At 33.5% G+C, this 22,822-nt stretch overlaps 1 protein-coding gene across 15 annotated transcripts in view; it reads left to right on the top strand.

Moving 5' to 3' along the window:
• Positions 1–22,822, top strand: part of NBEA (neurobeachin) — a 457,966-nt gene that overhangs the window by 145,264 nt on the left and 289,880 nt on the right. For 5 of the 15 annotated variants that reach the window (XM_030274171.4, XM_041719808.2, XM_030274179.4 and 2 more), the window contains exons 25-30: positions 5,886–5,909; positions 8,305–8,485; positions 9,146–9,276; positions 10,571–10,678; positions 12,267–12,435; positions 13,807–13,902. In XM_030274171.4, the coding sequence (XP_030130031.4) occupies positions 5,886–5,909; positions 8,305–8,485; positions 9,146–9,276; positions 10,571–10,678; positions 12,267–12,435; positions 13,807–13,902 (709 nt within the window). The remainder of the gene's footprint in view (positions 1–5,885; positions 5,910–8,304; positions 8,486–9,145; positions 9,277–10,570; positions 10,679–12,266; positions 12,436–13,806; positions 13,903–22,822) is intronic. The other 10 variants (XM_041719814.2, XM_030274186.4, XM_030274161.4 and 7 more) reach the window with 4 other exon arrangements.

Genomic DNA, 22,822 nt, shown 5'->3' with positions numbered 1-22,822 from the left:
AGAGTCTCCTCTGAAATAATGTACGTAATAGACACTGGAGACTGCAAAAGTGGTTTTCAGTAAAAGCTCAAATATTTTTTCTAGCCATTTCAGCAATTGAGATTACTTTTTTCTGTACTGTTACTTCTAGTTAAGAAACATTTTTTTGCAGATTTTATTTGAATGGTATGAATGTATGGGCTGGCAATTTGCTAAACATTAATGTAATTTTCAGACAGGCAATTAATAAAATTTTTTATGCTGTCTCTCTACTATTTTAACTAGAAAAATATTTGCTAAAAGCAAAAGTGAAAGACTACAATTATTGTCTGTAGTCACAAGAATAACATTAAGGTCCTGATTTTGCAAGTTCTTCATTGTAAATTTTGACAAGTATGAGCAAGTACACACTGAGCCATCTTGAAACACAGGCTGCACTATCATTCTTTAAAGGACATTGGGGGATATTTTTTTAAAGCAAACATTTTAGGCATCATTAGAAAATGATGATGTTTTGACATATTTTATATAAAAATATAAAACAGGCATAATGTTAATTAGGCTGTAGTTCCACTGAATGCCCTTTGTGGGTTTTAATTCTTGTCCTGGTGTATGATATTGGAGAACCATTCTATGGAATAATAATTTTGAAGTTCGCCCTTTCCATCTATTTATTTTGGATAACATTTGTGTGTGTGTGTGTCTGTATAGATAGTTACCTGACACAGGCTTAATAATTACATATCCATTTATTAAAATATTGTGTGTCAATACTGCCTTGCTCAGTAGCAGTGATTTTCATTCACTGATACAAAAGACTACATTTTAGAATTTGGTTATTATGCATGCATTTCTCCACTATATGGGGACTGTGTGTATTACTTGAATGCTTAATTTTACCATCTGTCTAGGTCAATAAAATAAAAATAAATTGTGAAATAAAGTAATTCACTTAATTTGATTCCTGGCTTCAAATTGAATGAATCCTACTGTGTGGAATTAAAAAAAAAAACATAAAAAAGGCTTTTTCCTGCCTATTCAACTCCATTCCTGTTCCTCATTGCCCATCCATAAAGATTAAAAGGAAGATGGATTTATTCATCACTGTGATAGATATGAAGAGTGCAGCTCATCCTCCCTCCTTAGAGCAGGTGCTTTCCCTCAGTCTTGCTGTGAATCACAGTTTCGAAGGGAGCAGATGCCCTGCTGGGCATCAGGCCACTTGTGGGTATCCATCATATGATGAATGAAAAGAAGTTTCATACTGATTCTCAGACTTCTAGTGCTTGTGCATCCTTGAACTGCTGTGGAGAAGAGGATGGATTGCTGGTTCAGAATGTATTTCTTCACAATCTTGAAAGGGCAAAGTAGGCCACTGAAAGCAATCAGTTATAAAAGGCTGCCTCACCCTCCTCTTTCCAGAAGCTTCTAATGGGGAGAGAGAAGAGGTTTGAAACTGGAAGACTGATATGACATCTCCACTGCATAAAAACACTTAGGGCAGGCTTGCTATTGGCCATTTTCTGCCAGAGTAACTCTTTAAGGGAGAAAGAACTTGTAAGCTTTCTCCCTCGCTAACTCAAAGACTCCCAGAATCACAGAATGGCTGAGGCTGGAAAGGGGATGCAGGAGGTCACCTGGTCCAACACCCATGTACAAGCAGGGCCATCTGCAACCAGTTGTCCAAGACTGTGTTGAGACAGCTTTTCATTATCTCTGGGGATGGAGACTCCATCACCTCCCTGATCAATTTGTGTCAGTGCTCAGTCAGCCTCGCCATGGAAAAGTATTTCTTGATTTCCATGTGGAACCTGCTTGTTGTAATTAAGTACATTAATGAGTAACTTTCTATCCACAAGGTACAGAGTTAAAATTTTGTGTTGCACCTCCTGAATCCCTCCCAACCCCAACCATTCTTTTAGTCTGTGTACTTCTGTGATTGAAACTGGGCTTGGTATTAGAAGTCCACTCAAGTCGTGTTGCACTTTTTTTCAAAAAGGACACTGTTCACAGGCTACATAAACTGCCTCACTGGGTCAGCCCAAGGGCCTGTGTGCTTTAGTATTCTGCCACCAACAGTGGCTGTTTGCAGCTTACATCAAAATGCAGAAGTCTGAGCAAGCATTTTGATTGCGCTAATAACACTCTACTTCAGCAGTTAGGATTTTAACTACTAGAGAGGGTGTTTGAGCTGTCATATTTAATAACCACTGAGGAATTCATCCTTCTAGACTTTATCTAATCTTTTTTGAAGCTACTTACACTTTTAGTTTCCATAATATCCTATGGCATTGAGCCTGACAAAGTAATTATATAACCTTCAAAGCACTTGTCTTTGTTTTTCTTAAGCCTGCTTAAATACATAAAGTCACTATGTGCTTTACTGTTTATGCTATGAAAAGAGTGGTTAATCATGTCTTTATTCAGCTCCATATCCTGTATGACTTTGTAGGATTGAGTCATATCTCCTGGTGAGCCTCTTTGAATCTACACCATCTTCTTGTTTGGTCTCTGATCCTCCATATCTCTGTTCTGCAGAGCTTTTCTGGAGTGTAGAAACCCTCACATTTTGTAGATCCTGTACAATACATATATTCAATTTATCATCAAATGTGAGCTCATTTTCACTTAATTTCTTCTATCTTCACTTTCATGAATGGTGGTGCTCTGATATTCCCACTGAAGGTTTTTTGGGACCCATATTGAATTTTTAAAGTAGTAGTTCTTACTTATTTCCTCTTAGTATAGTTTATGTGTGGCATAGATCATGTATTTACAGCCACTTAGAAAAAAATTAATTTACTTTTTGGTCTGGAATAATAAAACATGAAAGCGAAAAGACTATAGAACAGACAGCAAAGGTCATTCCTTTAACTTTGGGATGATTGAAACAGGGATGGAATTCATGAAGAGATTAGGGTAAATCTCAGTATTCACTTGAGGTACTTTCATGTGGCCTATATTTCTAGCCAATGGAGACCTACTTAAAATAAGCAAATAATTCAGATATCTCTGATGTAGACATCTACCAGATCCCTCTAGGGTCTGGCTGGAATGATTGTCTACCTGGATCTCAATCCAGTTTCTTTTTATTAGATAGCTCATTTTTTAATGGAGAAAGACAGAAGCACTCAGTTCCTTTTCCAACTGTCTCAGTCCTGCCTGTGCATAGTTCCTTTATTCCAGTGAATCAGTCTGAGTTCTAGCAAATCTGGGCCAATTGTTCTTAAGAAGTCCTAAATTCTGCTGCAAAACTGTCAACAATCTTCTATAGAGTTAGTTGCTCTTAAAAGTATCCCATTACCTTTGATTTTTATAAAGCATTTTGCCTATTTCTCATTAGTAGAACAAATGCTGAATATTAGATGCTTGAATTAAGTGTGTTTGAAGAAAAGACAAAAGAATAAATTTAGCAAAATTCCTTTCAGAATGCTGGAGCAATTGCGGTCTTAGTTTTTGCTCTTTTTTTTTTTCTTTTGTGCAACAGATTCTGTAGTGTTCCCTCCCTTGTTAAAAATAAAGTTGTACTGTCACAGTTTCCTTAAAAAGATGAATGTTTGAAAAATTCCCCATTTCAAAGACTTTTTTTTCCTTTGCATAGTTCAGATTTGGGGTGAAATGGCAATTCTGGACTGGGTGGAAGATTATTGAATGATTCCTTGCCTGCTGTAGAACAGGCAGTCTTAACTATAGGACTCCATCACAGTGGAACTCTTGTAATAGAAATCTGCCTTTTATCTCATGGGGTTTATTTTTGTTTTCTCTTTTTGGTCTGGTTTGGGATTTTTAATTGTTTGGTTGGTTTTTTTGTTGCTTTGGGTTTTTTTTTTTTTTAATCCAGACTAGGATGATCTGAATAGAAAATTTTAAATATAAATTATAAAAAAAGAAAAGAAAAAAATGCATCTTTGGTGTAAATAAACCACTCAAAAATCTGTGTGTAACTCAAGAGTGCAGAGAAGGTCATATGTTTGTATGGAATACAGGGCAAAGATTACCGTAATTCCCAATAATCTATTCCAACAATTTTTAATATTTCACTCAATTTCAGTTCTATACTACTTCTATCCCAGGATCTGTATATGGACTTGCTTCAAATGCTGGTGTTTTTTACGTGTTTCCAATTGTATGTATGAAACAATTTGAAACTGAAGCAAATATTAACAAAAAATATGAGCAGGGTTTTTTTTATTTACAATATAATCTGGAGTGTTTTCTACTTTTAATTCTGATGTCTATTATATGAAATTGGGAATATTCAATAAATCTTCTACAATTATAGAGAGGTCATAAAATACAAAATACTATTTCATTTTATTTTCTCTTTTCTGTTGGGGATGTCTTTGAGTCTTTCTGAAAAAAACTGCAACTATAAAGAAGACATTATTAAGATGTTGTGGAAGTATGAAAAAAGGACCTATAAGGGAAAAGGTTTGCAGAAGACACTTTCTGTTAATAAAAGCTGGTTCACAGATAAAAGATTTTGTGTACAAGCTAGCAAGTGGAAGGAACCACTGCTTGCTACAAGGATAGCAGCTGTGACAAACACTTGAGGACATTGAGCAAGGCAAAATAAACTTGAGGAGTTTAAATATATGTGACAATTGAGAACAAATTTCCAGACCCCTTGCAATCATTTTGTTTTTCCACTTCTTCTAGGAAGTTTATTCAGTTTCTTACTTGCAGAATTCAAAATATCAGCTCTCAAATTGTGATCTGAGTGCTCCTGGTGCTATATGGACTGTCCACAAAACTCCATTAAATATTTAATGATGGCCTCATTAGGTCTGCGGATTACAAGCTGAGATGTATGACCAGTGTATAGTGTTAGCATTATGTTCAGGACTCGTTTGGTTCCATGGGTGCTGTGTGGTCTACAACAATTCTGAGAAATAAAAGTGGAAAAACTGATATGAAAATTTTCAGCTAGTAATTGAGAGATAATAGCCACAAGTTAATTCTCTAGCTGCATCCAACTATGAAAAGATGAAGACACATTTAAAAACTGGTTGAGCATTGTATTTTCTGCCCCAAGAGGGAAGAAAATTATTCATTTCAGCTTGTTTTTCTTTTTGTTAGATTAGGTTTTCCACTGTCTAAATTATAGCAATGATAAGTGACATACGCTAAAATTTCTTTCTATTTTTAAAACAGAATCAGTGAAAACTTAAGAATCAGTTCCTATCCCAATTATTCTGTGATAATAGAGTGGTTCTAACTAAAACTAAACCATAAAAATTTAACACACATATTTAATTGTGCACAGTGAAATTTGAAGGCCAACTCAGTCTGAGTGTCTTAGTCTTGAATTTTTTTTTCCTGTGGTTAAAAACATTGTCATATCTAGTTTGATACTGGTTTAGGTTGAAGAAATCACACCCGAATATATTATAATGACCTATCTTGTAGTGTAAGGGAAGAGCATTATGCATGAAGAACCAAGTTGCTTGTTGTAATTTGTATTTATTTTTTCAGAGCATTGTAAACATATTTGCCTTCTCATAAAAGGATTAAGTACTTTAGCACATTTCAGTTGATTGGCTTGTAAAATGCTCATATCTATTAATTAGTTAAAACTTGACTTTGTTCTGCATTGCTTCATAAAATTATTTTATCTATTACATTAAAGATGTACATTGCTTTGGAGGAATCAATCTTTACATGAACTCTATAATAATACAAGATTTAAAGTTTTCCTTGTGCATAGCTGTCTCTGACAAGTCTTTACTTTCAAATGTTCATGCTGAGCTTAAATGTTTTGCTGTTTTAAATATAAATTAAACAAATGTATAATTCCAAGATACTAATTTGTTTCAATTTACCTTCTATTTTTTAGTTAACTTAAATAATTTTCTTTTTCTTTTATTGTTGTGATCTGTTGTCTGTTTTGTCTGTTGCATGTCCAGGGTTCTAAGGTTAGTATTGCTGCTGTAAGTTTCAGTTTTTTGCCTTTTTAAAAATATCTTATTTTTGATCATTTTATATTATGGCTTTTTTTGCTATTATTATTCTTACTATTATTTTCCTATATCATACAATGGAATGTGAGTAGGAGTATATTAGATGTAGTAATTAACTTTTCCTACCATATTTCCCTTAATAACCTAATGCATTGTCAGTGATGGTGCTTGCTGTTAGCTCCTGGGCTGAACATAGCCAGGTCTGTGAGCTGATTTAAGTTATAAATGCAGTTGTCAGTAGAGAAACTCTTTATGTCCTGAACATGTTCATTGTATGAGAGACTTTGTACTGCTCTTAAATTACACTGAGTAGTTATGGAATGGTGATCTCTTCACTTTTCAATGAATTTTAGAGATACCACTGTCTAAAATATTGATGATACTAGAAGGCAGCTTGATCAATAATGAGATTTTAGACACTATTATAATACCCATATACTGTATTTAAAAGGTAGAAATGATGGTAAGTTTGGTGTAAAAAAAACTGTCAGTCATTTTTTTTCCTCCACGTATCAGAATTTTAAGGAGATTTGTAAAAAAAAATATTCTTTTTAATTCAAATTTTGTTAAAATCTTGCTAAAATGCACTAAAGTCTTATATCAAGTGAATTTACTACATAACTTGCAAAAACAAAAAAAAACCAATAGATATTCTGAGTGGTTTAAGACTATGATTGGCACAATACAGTTGAAACTTGATAAAAATCAACATCAGGCAGTCAACTTGCTGCAAGTGAGCCTGATGTTATTTCAAGCATGAGTTTGAAGTTCAAGTTTCTATCAGACTATTCTGGCTATAGATTTTTGCAAATGTATTTTCTTTGGGTGAGTGCTTTCAAAAACTCTTCCAATCTGTTATATAAACCCAGTGACCTATTTTTCCAAAAGGTAGGAACAGAACACAAACTAAACAGGGGAGTCCTGGCCAAAGAAGATAGGAGATAGGCTGAAAATCTTCAGAGTTGTCATTTTACTGTTTTTCTAATAATATTGGGCAGTTCAGACACATGACAGCCCTTCCCAAATCACTCATGTGACTGACATGCTACATCCTTAAGAGAAATTAAATGAAGGGCTATCTATCATTATGGTGACACATGCCACTTTGTATCTTTCGCCTTTCAAAACAATTGTTTCCTTAATACTGTTTGGCACAGTTTGCACTTTTATAATTTTGAATGTAAAAATATTCTTCAAAGTAAGCTGTAAATGAGGCTAATAACGTTTTAGGACTATGGAAATAAACAAAATTTTTGTTTTCTGTATTTTTTATTTCCTTTGGAAGGAAATGACCTTAAGAGCACAATATACATTTTTTTTTTAAATAAATACTTCTAAGCAAATTAATAAAAGTAGAGAAGCACAATTAAAATACTTTTCAAAGGGACTTAACTATGTGCTCAAAGTCTTGCAACTGAAAATCTTGTTGACAATCAGTAAGAAACAGCCACCTTTAAACAAATTCTAAAATAGTATTTAGGCATGTAATTCTGGATACAGACAAATAGCACCCATTCCTGTTTTCAATTTGCCTAGCTTCCGGATGTAAAAGTGTTTAAACAGTTATTTTTTGTTTTGCATTAAGCTGACTGTTTCCTCACTTATCTGCACTGTTAAATACCTGAAAGCATTTGAAGATATGACTCTGGACATCTAAGTGTCTTTTTGGAGAAAAAAAAATTGGTTTTCAGAAATATTGAATTAATTCAGAAATTTTCTGCGGATTCCCACTAAGGAGAGTCCCATATTAGGAAAGAAACAGAGACTCTCTGGGACATGTGAGCTGCACGCCGTGTCACTTATCCCTTTTTACTTTCCCTCTGTTGTCACGAGGTAGCAAACATAAGTTGGAGAATTGGACTATGTCAGTATTCTTCATGCTGTAAACATTCCAGGGAAAATTGATTCATGGAGCAGAGTGCAAGACTGTATGTTTTTTCCCACTCCACTCCTCACATTTGTTTATATGAAGGAACATAAAAAAGTAAAAGCTATACACAGAGTAATTCCTTTAATCTGTTACCTGTTTGCCTATGGAGGAATGTAAAAATATGTTGCACCCTTATACACCATGCATTGTTTTATTATCTGCCCTTACTTTATCTTTATGTAATTGCTAATAACTTTCTCATTTAGACTTTTTCTCATCATTACAGCATGTAAATGTAAATAAGTTTCTCACTCTTCATGCTGCCTTATTTTGAATTTCACTCACAGCTTATGTTAATGGTATCAGTAGGAGATTTTTAAATAACTTTTCAATCTATCTGCCATTAAACATAACAGTTTAGATTTTTGTGTGTATGTGCTGTCTTTATATTTCAGTTGTGTTCAAACTGTTTAATTCAATTATCTCCTTTTAAAGACTGAATTGGAAAATATTGAAGTGACACAAGGAATGTCTGCAGAGACAGCAGTAACGTTTCTCAGCCGTCTGATGGCAATGGTTGATGTACTAGTATTTGCCAGTTCGCTAAATTTTAGTGAGATTGAAGCTGAAAAAAACATGTCTTCTGGAGGTCTAATGCGACAGTGCCTAAGGCTTGGTAAGTCAGCAGACAGGATGTATTAAATAGTTATTTACAGATCAATGGGTTGGGATGGATCAAATAGTGACATGTATGGGAAAGGACCTTATAGGTAGAGCTTGATGTGATAAAGTAAAAATCCCATTTATTATTGATCTGATATGTTTTTAAGGCTGATTCAATTTAGTCATAAGAAAGACATGTCTGAAAATGTTCTTCTTTATGTAGTTAAAGTTCTATATATTCAGGGAGAGTAGAAATATTGAATTTAAGTCAGTAAACAGATGATTTTTTTTTTCTGAAAGCTGCTCTGCTACCTCCATGTTGCAGTTTTTAATATCCAACTCTCCATGGAATTTGCAGGACTCTATAGGCTTTGTAAAATAAAGAGTGGGATACTTGTGCAGACACTGTAGACCTCAAATTATTTTGCAACAGTATGACATTTATTTTCACTGTTTACTATTATTCATACCATTTATTATGATACTGATAATTGTACTGCTCCTGGTATAAAATTTGTGAGTTTTTCTCAATTCTCACTTTTTAATCAAATTTTAAATTACTGCCTACTAGTAATGAGTGCTATTTGATGTTCTAATCGACGCTAATTGATGTTCTAAATATAATATTGAAAAAAATATTCTAATTTTGTGGCATTTTCCTTTCTTCTTTTAGTTTGTTGTGTGGCTGTGAGGAACTGCTTAGAATGTCGACAAAGGCAAAGAGAGAGAGTAAACAAGACGTCATTAATTGGCAGTAAACCTCAAGATGCTCTTCAGGGTGTAACAGCATCAGCAGCAACCAAGGTAACTGAGCCTTAGGTAACCAACAGCAATGATGACAGGTCTGAAACACCGCCTCTTTAGGATCAGAAAAGAATTGTAACTGCCTTCTCAAATAATTGATTAAAATCAACATCAGGAAAAGCTTAGGATTTTCCTGTTAGCTGGTTTATGGTAAAAGTGTGTCAAAGGAGGAAGCTTGTTTGAAAGATGCAGACCTTGATGCAGGAATGTGACTGTAGCAATTCTAACCAGCTTTTTGGCCTACTTGAAAGAACAAGTCCCCTTACTCAATTCATATATATCTGCATAGATTTTTCAATTCCATCAGGGTACTCTCCAGTTTTGATGAAATTGCATCTCTGTTAGTGGAATATTTGAGTTCAAATAGCTTCAACAGACTTTTGAATGCGTATTAGATATCAGTGTTTAGGATCTGCTTTTAGAAGTCAGTTTTATTGACTATTGAGTTACCACTTAGTTTTTCCTGAGTAATCAATTAATTAGTCTTTTTTTATATATTTTTAATACATTTTTAAATTGTAAATTCACAGCTTTAAGACTTCAAGGATACAGAAATTAAAATCTGAAATAATTTGGCAGAGCCCATGATTAAAATATAAGACATTGCATGATGTAAATGATCCCTTGTCTTTTGCTTTTATATTGTAATTACTAAATCAGCTTTTTTTCTTCTCTAAAGACTTTTTCAAATAGCTGTTACAAAGTTAACTCTTTTCATAATATTATTTCATTAAATCTCACAAAGACATTACCTTCTTAAATATTGTTGCATTCAGTGTAAGCAAAATCACTAAAAGAAGACTTTTAGGTGTTTAGGCCTCACATTTAATACATTTTATTTTTGAAAGGAAGCAGACTATGCTATCTTTATTTAAATAGAAGCAGTTATTTTATCAGTAGCCTGTAATAAGTCTTAGTAAAATTAACATTTATTTTTATATTTCTGTTCAGCATTTTTAAATGTAACATACATATTAGAAATAATTTATTGTTCTGTTATGAAGAAACTATAATCTGAAACAAACTTTTGTGTGAAAATTATTATCTTAACTCTGTCTAGAGATACAGTTGTTCCAAGCTACTGGAAAGATGTAACAATTTATCTCTAAATAGCATTAAGACAATAATTCAAAACATCACCTAATTTCTAGACCCCTAATCTGAATATTAGGTAGAATATAATCTAAGATTGACTAATAGCTAAAAAAAAAAAAAAAAAGTCAAATTAAGGTTCTAACAGAAATGCTTTGATATTTTGAGGGAACCAAAAAATCTCACTTCTTTTTATTTTTAGACTCCCCTTGAAAATGTCCCTGGAAATCTTTCTCCTATAAAAGACCCTGATAGGCTTCTTCAGGATGTGGATATTAATCGTCTACGAGCAGTTGTTTTTCGTGATGTGGTGAGTAATGCATGCTGTAATTCTTTCTTCTGCAAAATCATCACTTGTATTTTGACAGAGATTTTGATTGTACCCAAATTAAAAATAGCCTTCGTGTGTGGCACTTCATATATTATCTGCAAACTATCCACTTGTGACTTTGTAACTGCCAGCCACCTTCTGCACTTTAAAATTATATTGATTGAGAGCTATTTGAGATTAGTAGTTAACTGTGTTTAACACTCAGCCTTAATCTTATACTAGACAAATAAACACAGCCAAGATAAATCAGTTAAAACTTATGTTGATTAAAAATTGTATGACTAAAGGTGTCAACTATTTGTCCAACCAGGGTAGAAAGAAGAATTAGTATATATGTTACAGAAATGCAGAGAATCAGTTTGCAAACACAATTCTCACTTCGCTGAACATATTTATGTATGCAAACATATATAAAAATGTTTTACAGATTTTTATGGTTTTTAGCACAAAAGCTGCAGCAAAATATATTTGTTTTTGAAGGTAGTGCAATAGGAATTATTAGCGTATACCTGCAAGTATATATGTTACATTTAAATTCTCCAGCCTGAGTTCAAAGAGGCAATATTCTGTCACCTATTCTTTTCTTAATTAATGGAGAAAAGAATACAAGAAAGCATGTTTCTGGAACTTCTATGAAAGAAATTGATAAGAGAATTTCTAGTTATTTTAAGACCTGCAAAAACATGCAGCCAGGTTAAATAGCACCCAAAACCCACAGAGAACAAGCAGTGGATTTGTAATAGAAAGTACATACCCATGGAACTAAGAAAAGATGAAACGCCTATAGGAGTAGATAGAAAAAGTTTTAATTTTATCATGTAAAGTTTTACATTATAATAATAATAAAAGACATTTCAGTTGAATTAGAGAAATTAAATCTCAATCAAGATAATATCTAAGGCATAGATGGCAGTTTCCCTTGAACAGCAGATTATGTGGGATTAGAAGAAAAGAAGACAGCAAAGTTATAGTGGTCCTGGTTTTCACTTAAACCAGTCCTGGAAACCTTGGATTGCTGCTGACATCTCCTATGGAAGGGGAAATCAGAATGTACAGGCTGGAATTTATTTCTGGAATAAAAACAAGGGTACATTCTCTCTGCTTCTATATGCTACCAGAAGCTGTTATGCTCATTTATGCATCCAGCATCGGCTAGAGAAACATCAGTGAGCTTAGATTTCCCTCTCAGCAATTGTACCCTTACCTCCTTCTGTCAGGGGCCTTCACAATCTCATCCTTGGGGCAGCAGAAGACAGTTGCCCTTGCTGCCAGGAAGCCTTTAACGCCTTTAAAGAGTAGAGTCAGGCCTCTGTTTTGGAGAGTCCATTGACTCCACAGACCCTGAGATTTGTGTAGCTGCCAAATTACTACCAAAATTCAGTACTTAATATATACGCTGTGTGTGTACTACTCCACTGAAAATCCACTCAGCCTTCTGCGTTGTCTCTTTGCTGCTATGCTGGAAGAAGCAGCATTTCAGAAAGGTATTAAGACTTCTGATATTCTTGTAGAAAAATTGCATTAAAATAGTCAATATTCTAGATGTGTTTCTTTTTCCCTGGCACAGGATGACAGCAAGCAAGCTCAGTTCCTAGCTTTGGCAGTGGTTTATTTCATCTCAGTCCTGATGGTCTCCAAGTACCGCGACATCCTGGAACCACAGCGAGAAACTGCGAGGTCTGGGAGCCAGGCAGGTAGAAATATCAGACAAGAAATAAATTCACCAACAAGTACAGGTAAATTTGTTTTCTTCAAATGTTTTGTGCTTTTTTAAAATTTTTCTTTTTTAGAACTGTAACTTTTTTTTCTACAAAGTATTTTTAGTGAGTAGCGTAAGATCCTAATAATTACATGCTACTTTCTTCAAGTATAATAATTTGAGGTTTTAAAATACATTGACATATTTCAGGTATTCTCTATTTGCTTATAGGGTATTACTAATTTTCACTTGCCTTTTTTATGTTTTTATTTTTCTATAATTTGAAAACAATTTTTAAAAAACAGGGTTCCTGCTGGAGTTGAAATTGTAAAGTACAATGTAGCTCACTAAAAATCTTTCTGAATCTGTTCTGTGTTAGGAAGAATAGATATCTTTATGCCACAAAATAAATAAACAGAGCATACAGTTGCTTGCCTTCATGAGCTCCCTTTGTTTGAGTGAGGAGGTTTGTAAAAGGGTATTAGTGGAGGACTGGATACTTTCTTGAAGTCCTGCTGTATTGGTGCCTGCATTTAAAAGCCTATGGTAACAATACAATAAAAAGAAAACATTGCTATTGCCTTCTTTGACTGAACTGTTTGTGATTTGTTTTAGTAGTGGTTTAACTGGCATGTGTTCTTCAGCCCAAAAGGAAGGAGTCTGTTAGGTCTCAGAACCTGTTAAAAATGAGGGATGCAAACCTTAACCCACTCTGTTTCAAATATGTTGCACTTAGTCCAACACTTTTTTTTCAAGTCTGATTGGATTGATTATAACTGTACTTTCTGTGTTAAGAGTTGATAACAGGAGCTTCATTTGTCCACAAAATTTTTTGTGTATGTTTTTGTTATTGTATTGATCTTTAATTGCTTTCTTCATTTATGGAGCTGCTAATTTTTTTTCTTCATAGAATTTATCTTCCAATTTGTGTTATAGTCGCATTTAGTCATTATTTTATGATTCGTCATAATGTTTTAATTTGCAGAGTTTGCGTAATTTTCTGAAGTCAATGTGCTTGTAGGCTTCCTATTTGAAAAATACTACACAAACGTAGTCAGCTAAGAGAAATCATAATTCTTTTTGCCTTCCTGATTTAATGTTAAGATTCTAAATTAAGAAACTGCTAACTTCATCCATTATTGTCTTGCCTATTTGCTTGTTTATATCTATCTATCTGTGTCTCTTTTTCCGTATAAATGTTGCTCTTGAAGTGCCCAAATAATAGGTATGCTGTTTCCTATCTCTTGATACGGAAATTGGTTTTTTCTTTTAGAAATGCCTATTTTTTGTCGGTAATACCATATTTGCATGTTTCAATGAGATAGGATATCTGTCATGGATCCACAGTGGACCAGGCCACACATGAATACTAGCTGGCTCACATTTGATTCCATGATTTTCTCCACAGTTGTGGTCATACCATCTATCCCTCACCCAAGTTTGAACCATGGATTCCTTGCCAAGTTAATTCCTGAGCAGAGCTTTGCCCACTCATTTTACAAAGGTAATATTAACATCATCTCCTAACCTGTTTGGGTGTTCTTATTTAATGTAATGCACTTCAAGAACTAAATGTGATGTTACTGTTGATAAATAAGTATACGCCTCAGGTTACATGGAGATCAGACCTGATGATACCTTTAAAACTTCCTGTCTGCATTCTTCTAGAAAATCTCTCTCCCACTTTCACTACAATTTTAATTATTATAATATAAGTAATATCACTACAATTAAATATTATAATATTTAATTATTATAATATAAATTATATCACTAATCTTTAGTTATTATAAAATAAAAGGAAATCATTAAAAAACAGTCAGGCAAAGGGAATGGATATAGGAAAATTTAAATGCTTTTGGTTTGTGGTTATTCTGCTTCAATATTAGGCCCATAAAAATAAAATCAGGCCTGTTTTTAAAATATTACATACCACATGAAGTATAAAGTAGTTTTGTAGTATTCCCTTTCCCTGTATCTTTTCCTGTTCTTTTGCCTTCCTTTCTCGCTTTTTTTCTTGCCTTCCTGATGGTATGTAAACCTCTGATATTGTGTGTGAATTATTTATGCCTGTTAATGTTCTGTGCTATGTTTCTCTTGAAGGAAACCAATTTTTCTACCAAAGCAACTATTATGTTTTGGGCCTGATTTGTTTTGTTTTGCTTGTTTGTATGTTTTAATAGGTACTCTATAAGGTAGGAATATAGGGGGTTTTTGTCATTTCTTGAAAAAGAGAGGGTTACTTGAATGTAACTTGAGCCAAGTTTGCATATACATTTCCAAAATTATTTGCATGCAATATGCTGTAGACACAGAATGTAAAAGAATTTTAAAAATTTAATCTGATGAAAATGCCCTTGGTACAATTTTGTAAAATCTTACTGGGTAAAAAGACTGATTTATAAAAGGCATAGGTGATTTAGAATGCATCCAGTTTATAAAGAACAGAAAAATTAACATCCTACTTCAGTAATAAAAGCTTATTCCTGTCTTGTGCTGCTCTGGGAGCATTCTGTTAAAATACTTATTACATCAACTTAAACTATCACTGTGTTAATCTGGAATTTCTTGAGCGTTGATGTGTATATGTATGTATAAATTTGATATTATAAATTACTTTAATTTTTACCTGTGTGGAAGCCAGGGTTTGTGATTTTGATTCATAAGATTATTGTCTGCCATGCAAAGAAGAAATTTTTTTTTTATTGCTCAATATTAATATTATTATCTATGGTACTTGTTTTACCTTGAGTTCCAGTAAAATAGTTTTGGTTTTCAAATAGTTCAATAGAGCTACATTAAAAGTGTGAGCAGATCAGAATGAAAAGTGGTTTGGCTTTAGAAATAAATTATTCAGCAAAGGAAATGTTATCTGTGGTTAGTTTTTTTATTTGTTTATATCATCAGATCCTTAAGGGTTTTAACTGTCTGAGGTCTCAGTCTCATACTCTTTACAGCTTTACCATTGGAGGGAAAAGAATTCCATTTTTTATATTGTGAACAGAGTACCTCAGTTTTGAACACCAGCAAAAAGCTAAATTAAAGCATTGCAAATGCTGTCAGAAAAGGCCAGAAGTCAAAACATATCTTGTCATTTCAAGAGAATCTTTCATTCCAGTGGATAAGCCAATTGTGTTTTTTTGTAGTGAACCTGACTTGGTTTCAGATGTTGGCAGCAAATGTAATTTTTGAATATTATTTTAGATTTTAAGGTATTTTTACTTAATACCAAGTGGTTTAATGTAGCCTTTAAAATTAACAATAAATTTTTAAAGCAAAGTCCTACTTATTAAAAATTGATAGAAGTTTGGTTGTTACTTGGAAGTGAAGACATATTTTATTCATTCCATATGACACTAGATGGATCTAAATAATTTTTTCTTTGTTTATCAAGCAAATACTATCATAATTGTTAGAACTGTAGAGGAAAAGATCTCGTTAATTCAGGAAGAGGGATTGACTCCTTAAAAGAAAATTATTTCTCCATTTTTAGTAGAATCTAATTATCTGACCAGGAAACCAGGGAAACGGTAAGATAGAATTAGGTATATTATAAGTATTTAAGATCATGATTTTGTTCTTAGTGAAATTCTTACTTTTTTTTTTTTTCTTTTCCCATTATGTGGGGCAATATCTTTAGTTAAAATCTATTTAAATCTGTGTGGGACCCTACTTGTCTCAGGCACATTACAGTATGTGATCAATGAATGCTTCTTATGAGTAGCTGCAGCTGGTGTCAAGTGTGGGTTAGAATAATTTTGTAATTTTATTTGAAATAAAAGACCTTAAAATATATTTTGCAGGGAAATATATACTACCCTTACTTACAAATGTTTGTAGATGGCAAAATAATATTTCTTTTACTATTATTCAGATATTGCTCATAAGATAGATGTTATCTTATGGTGCTTGAAGATAAAAGGTCACACCCAGGAAGGAAAAACTATTACAGTAATGTTCATGACTACCATTAACAGTAAAAATATTTATTTCTTTATAACATTCTATACTTCTGTATTTATTTTTCCTTCTAACCTCATCCATGGGGAGATAAAAATATATCTGTATCTGTAGATTTAGTCTCATCATAAGTTTTTTGAAAGTACTTATGTTTCTCCTCCTTGTTTCCAATAACTTTAAAGGGTCTTCAGTACTTCTAAATTAGTCAATGTGTAGTCAGACAAAGTAGATCTTGCAAAATTAAGAGAAAGTTCTCTCTCTTCAATTTAGGTCATACACTTTGAAGTAATTAATTACCAGAGTCTCAAGGGAAATGGCAGATCAGAACTTTTCTCTTATATCTGAAGGTTGTCTGAAAAACACAGTCCTGCAAAAGTAAATGCTGCAGTCTTGCTTCTTCTTGTTCAAAATACCAAAGAATTGATTAAATTAAAAATTGATTAATTAATTAAACAGGGAGATTTAGTAAATATGAGAATAACATTAAAAATGAATGTCCAAAACCTCTGTACTGGATTTTCAGGGTTTTGTCTCAAAATCATCTGTCATGCATGAGTTCTACTTTCTGGAAAATATTAGTAGTAAATCAGTATTTGAGCTAGTCATCTTCATCTCCCTTGAAAATAGGTGAAGAGAGGTTAGGGCATGTTTAGGGTAGAGTTCTTCTGACCTGCTTTGAGATCTACTGGTCACTAGAAATTCCAATATTTCTTTATTCACTATAGCTGTCACTGTAGACTTCTGTCTTGGTCAGATCAATTCTGATTCCTTTTGTCATGGCATAACCGAACTCCAGACACAAACACTGGTTTACAACAAAAGCTGGAATCAAATTCTTTGATACTGGGCATTTAATCCATTAATGGCATTATGTGTCTTAGTAATATCCCCATCCACATCTATAATTTTTTAAAAATATGTTCATATATACAACTCTGTTAGTCAAGACATCATTAGTGTGCATTTACTGGTTAGCAAGAGCTACCCTTGTGAGCTTAGCATAAAATGCCAAAATTTTCATTTCTGACATAGGAGCAATTGGAACAACTTAGAAAATATTGGTTCAGTCTCTGTTGATTTCTTTGCTTAGATAATGATGCTTTCCCAAAATTGGTATGAACATATCTGTGTTATGTCTGGAAGATATGGAACTAGAGATAGAAAAACTAAGAGCAGCCTTTTCTCTTACCAGGAAGACTGTAATCTGTACATATTTTGAGAGAGAAATACCTTTCCATCAGAATAAGAGGAGAGGCAGAGGAGCATAGTATCTTCTGTTGATAACAGCTGATAAACCTTACCATGTAAAACCGAGTAACCTTTTCAGATTACAGCTAGCAATTTCAAGTAGATTTAGCTATAGTGGTCATGATCACTTGAGATTAGTTTTCCCACTTCTGGTTGCTACTGAAGCTGTCCTTGTTTACCTTGAAGGTTTATTGGACTATTTCTTTCAACAGTGTTTCCACATTGCCAACGGTAGAAAAGTGTGAGTCTTTTTTTTTCCTTTTTACACTTCAGCTGGCGTCCTGTTAACTACTAAGAGCACAATTAAAATTAGCGCAGTAACAAGTATATATTTTCAGTTGAAAATTGGTGTCTCCATTTGCATTATTCAAGAGTGTTTCAGAAATGAAAGCATGGCAACAGTGCAATTCAGCTTATAATACATTGTGTAAAGCAAATCAGTATGTAGGTTATCAGAAACTTCAATCAAAAGTTGATTGACTTTTCCACTCCCTTGCTATCACTACCTGTATTTTTCCCAAAACACTGTAAATTAATAGATTTCTTAAATGTACATGATACAGATTGACTGGAAGCTATTGATTTCTTTTTCTTGACAGAACGAACTAGATTAAAAGGTTGCAGAAACAGCTTTTTCTTTAAGGACAAGTAAAGTATCCAGTTTTTCAGGTCTCCTAGGTATATAATTCTCTGGGGATTACACTGTTTGTATTTCTAATGTAGTAGCATAGAGATTTCCAGACTATTTTCAAACTATTTTGCATAAGGGTAACAGCCTAAGTATAGAAAGTGGACTAAAGGACTAATTTCCATTGCCTGTGAAAATACTCTTTGCCTCAGGAATTCCTGACAAAACTCATGTCTCTATCCTTCTCAAAATCTAGTTGTATATATGTCTACAAGAAAGGAAAAGGCTATAAGGAGCATGGGTGATAATCATGATTATCATAAAATTCCAATTCTATTCAATTTCTGCCTGCTGCTAAAAATAATCATGCTGCTCTTCTGCTAAGACATATGCTCCTTATTCCAGCTACATCTGAAAAGACATGCATTTGAAGATCATGAGATGGTAATGAATACATCTTAACCTATTATTTATTGCCCTTTACCAGCTACTTAAGGCATCATAGGAGATATTTGCACATATATTTCATTATTAATTGATCAGTCATCATGTATGCATGAAGTAGTTGTAATAGGGATTATTTTTATTTTCATTTGTTTGTACAAATTAAAGATGTTTAAAATTTTTTTTAAAAAACTTTTAGGTTTTTTTTATGCTTTTTGGTGCTTAAACCTAAATGTTTCTTTGTCTATATGGAGCAATCTCTATGCTCCACTGTTAATTTTTGTTGCTGGATGCTGTAACCTATGTGAGAGATTTTTTGTTTATTTCATTTGTAAGAAATGTCTAATTAAAAAATCACCATCTTTCTCAGTATACATCAGAAATACAGATATTATCATTATGTACCTCTAAAATAATTTTTTTTAATTTTTTTGGGTTTGATTTTACACAGTACAAAATAAATGAATAAAAATATAAACTGAAAAAAACTAGGGAAATTCACCTATGGAAAAAGCATATTACCATATTGTTCCTAATTTCCATTCAGCTTTTATTTCAAAATGTAAATATCTAGTTTACTCTAAAGCTAACATTTATTTAATACATCTTCTAATTCTCTTATTTTTATTGTATCTTTTTAGGATCTTTTAGTTAATATCTTGGTAATGCTTTGGTTTGAGACATATTGTTTGGCAGCCAGGTAATCAATCAGATGGATGTCTTATCCATCAAACACTGAGTGAAAGACCTTTGATTAGTAAAGAGGATTTAAGACATTGATTAAAGACATTGCCTAAGCAGATCAAGAGGTTGTGTCTGTCATAAATGGCTCTTTCAATGTCCTTTCTGTGGTCAAGGTAGGTATGGCCTGCCTTAATGACTGCAGGGAAAGAAACAAATGATAAAACTTTTGAGAAATTAGAGCACATAGAAGAAATTTCCAGTGAACAAAAAAAGAAGACATGCACTTGCGCATGTCCAGCTGTGAACAAAGGCTGATGGAAGCTGTCCTCTTCAATCACTTCCCAGTCTTGATTTTCCCATCCTAAGTCTCTCCTGCTTGATCCATCTCTCATTTCAGTGCCCCTCTGCTTTTCTTGGTTGACAGCTACATCCCTTCTCCTCACAAATCCACTCTGGCTAAAAGGCAAATTCCCTTTGTCTTAAATCTCCCGTACCAAGATCTGTGCCCTTCCAATTACCAATCTACCCCAGATGATTTCCTGTCTGACTTTCCTCAGTCACCTCATTTTCAGCTGTGCTCCTTCTGCCCTCAGCCACACCTATTGAGCTCTGAGGTGTCCTCCTTGTAGCATTTCCTCTTGCCAACCAGAAGCTGCCATGGCATGTGCTCTACTTCCACCTCTTTGTGTGCACACGTAGCAGCATGCTGTTAAACAGCTGAATCTGCACTGCTGCATTGCTGTCCTCATGAAGGGAAAGGGACAGTGTTTGGTCTGGCAGGAATTTCAGAAGCCTGGATAAATATGTTGGCTAAATAACAGATGCAGGCTAAATGCAGGCTGCTTTTATCAAATGTTTTTGTAGATAAAAGACTGACAGTGAAAGAATGGAAGATTGCAACCTTAAGCCAGGCTCTTTTCCCTCACATTTTAATAAGACAATTTACAAAGAAACTTGTTTAAAAATATTTTAGAACAGCAAATGAGTTCTGCTCTCAGTGTTGTTCATATTGCTTTGAGAAATAACAGAACCCCATGAAGTCTGTTAATGGGACATGACCAAATTTGCCTATTAATGAACAGTTACATGAAGATTAATACCAGCCAAGCTGCCAAAATGAGTAGATTCTACATGGTTGGGCCATGATCATAACTATAAAGGGAATTTTTAGTTTTATAAAAATGCTTATAACTTTCACATAGAAATACCAACAGAAGAGAAGGTCATGAGTAACAGATAGAGAGCAGCTTGGAATCTTAATGCTTCTTTTAGGCGATCTCTACTCACTGTTGTGCCTCAGCCTCCAGGGACGCAAGTTCATTCTTGCTTACTTCTCTCAATGTACTTTAAAATCAGACCCTTATTAATCTTTGATTCTGTTTCCATATTTAGTTTCTCATCCCAGTTTAATCATACTGCTTCTTACACGTGAAAATTAGTTGACTGATGTTGCAGGGAAGAATTTTTCCACTCTGTCTTTACGGCATAGAGTTTAGGAATTGATTTATTGACTCTTACACCTATGGAGGAAGCTGCAATATCACTGCCTTCTTGGAATGAAAGCATTTTCAGTTTGTAGGGTACTGTTTCTGGAAGTCTGTAGAAAACTACAAAGGTTTTATAAAAGGCAACTCTTAAGGTTATCACCAGTGCTTTAAGATAACTATGCAGAAAAACAACTCATAAATTTTTCAGTGCTAAAGTAAGGTGGTGGCAAATTCTATCTCAAGATTGCCCGAACTCTTCCACTGCCAAATGTTTCTCTATTGTTTACAACAGAAATTTGACAATTATTTGGGATAGTATTACTTCCCAATATTTTTTCAGCCATATTGTAAGCAATTAAAAAAATAATTTCCATTCATCTTACTTTTGAAAAATTTCAGCACATTTTTATCTAGGAGGAAGGTTTAACAATATGAAAAGGACTAGAAGATCACAGGAATATACACTTAATTTTTTCCATCTTTTTAAAGTAAATTAATATTAAAAGTGTGATTTGCATCATCATTTTTTATAATGACGAAATTGTGTGTATTTGCCTTACATATGAAATGGCTCATTATTAGGTTAATAAACAGGAGGAGTACGGCTTGTGTTTTTTAGCCATATGGAAGAAGTGCAAGAGCTATTTAGGTAACTCAGTAGGTTAAAACAATTACAATACACATCATAAATCACAAGCAAACAAGATATTTTAGGGAAGGAGCGTGACGGATGAGGTCACCAGATATACAATATGTCATTTAGTTAACTTAGGCCCATATTTTTCCCATAATGTAGTAGATGAACTCATTAGTTAGAATGAAAAACAGTAAGAAAGAGGCATCTGGCTTCCAACTGCCTGTTTCTGACAGGGTTAAGATCACTAGATCTAGTAATGATTCTGTTTTGTCTATTGCCATGGCCTTGTGCTGTAGAAAACTGATGAGGTTTGATGAAAATTTAATGTCTTACTGTCACAATGTTAGAATCTGGACAAATGCAATCAGTTTTGGCTTTGCTTCTGTTCATGTTTACCATTTTCCTAGCTTGCTTTAAGTGTTTAGAATTTTTATAAAATAGTAGATGTTTCAGGTTTAAGAGCTTTCAAAATCACTTTATGAATCAGTATTTATTTCTGCATTCAGAAGGCAACAGAAGTGCTAGGACATGGTGTAAAAGAATATGGAACAGAACTTACAGATATCCAGTTTTATAACTAAAACTGGTTGGGTTTTGTGACCTATGCTAAGTTTACCATTTATGTAAAATAATACTAGTAATAATAATAATGCTGATCAAGAAGGTCTTATAATACATCTTTTCACCCATATTTATGTGGATTTCCCATATCCTAATTTGCTAGGATTCTTACCTGAAAGATAGTTAAGAAGTCTTATTAGTTCTTAATTTATTTTTTCTTAAGGTGCAAAATGTAAATTGAACCTTTTAAAGCCTTATTCATTTAGCTTGTTTGATGTTTTGAAAATGAGAGTTAATGCATTCCACTTAGTAGTTTTTAGGTATTATTATTCATAGTGATAAATCAGACTGAGCTGAATTGACTTAGTGTAGCATATTTGTATTGGGTATTGGAGGCGCAGCAAAAAAAAAAAAAATAAAGATACAAATTGATTTTTATGTAAATAATGTATCCATACAATTGCCTGATTTTAGAATTACTTTCTTTGATATTTTTGCCCTAAAACCTTTCAATTAGTGTTTTTTACTTTATAATATGTCATATTGAAATTTTATATCCACAAATACGATTTTACTTCCATTTTTAACATCAAATGCCACAGGCCTCCCTGTTATTTCTATGGTTTTCCCCCCCTCCACGCAGCCCCCCGAATGAATCCGACTAGCTCAGAGATATGGGGCTGTGAGGGGAGGAAATAGCATGGAGAGGGAAAGGTATTCAGAAGAGGCTCCTTACCCAGGGTGTTGGAACAGCTCTCTTTATTCTGTGGTGTCC

Source organism: Taeniopygia guttata, chromosome 1, assembly GCF_048771995.1.
Source record: "Taeniopygia guttata chromosome 1, bTaeGut7.mat, whole genome shotgun sequence".
Taxonomy (NCBI): domain Eukaryota; kingdom Metazoa; phylum Chordata; class Aves; order Passeriformes; family Estrildidae; genus Taeniopygia; species Taeniopygia guttata.
This window is presented reverse-complemented; position numbering and strand designations above follow the sequence as displayed.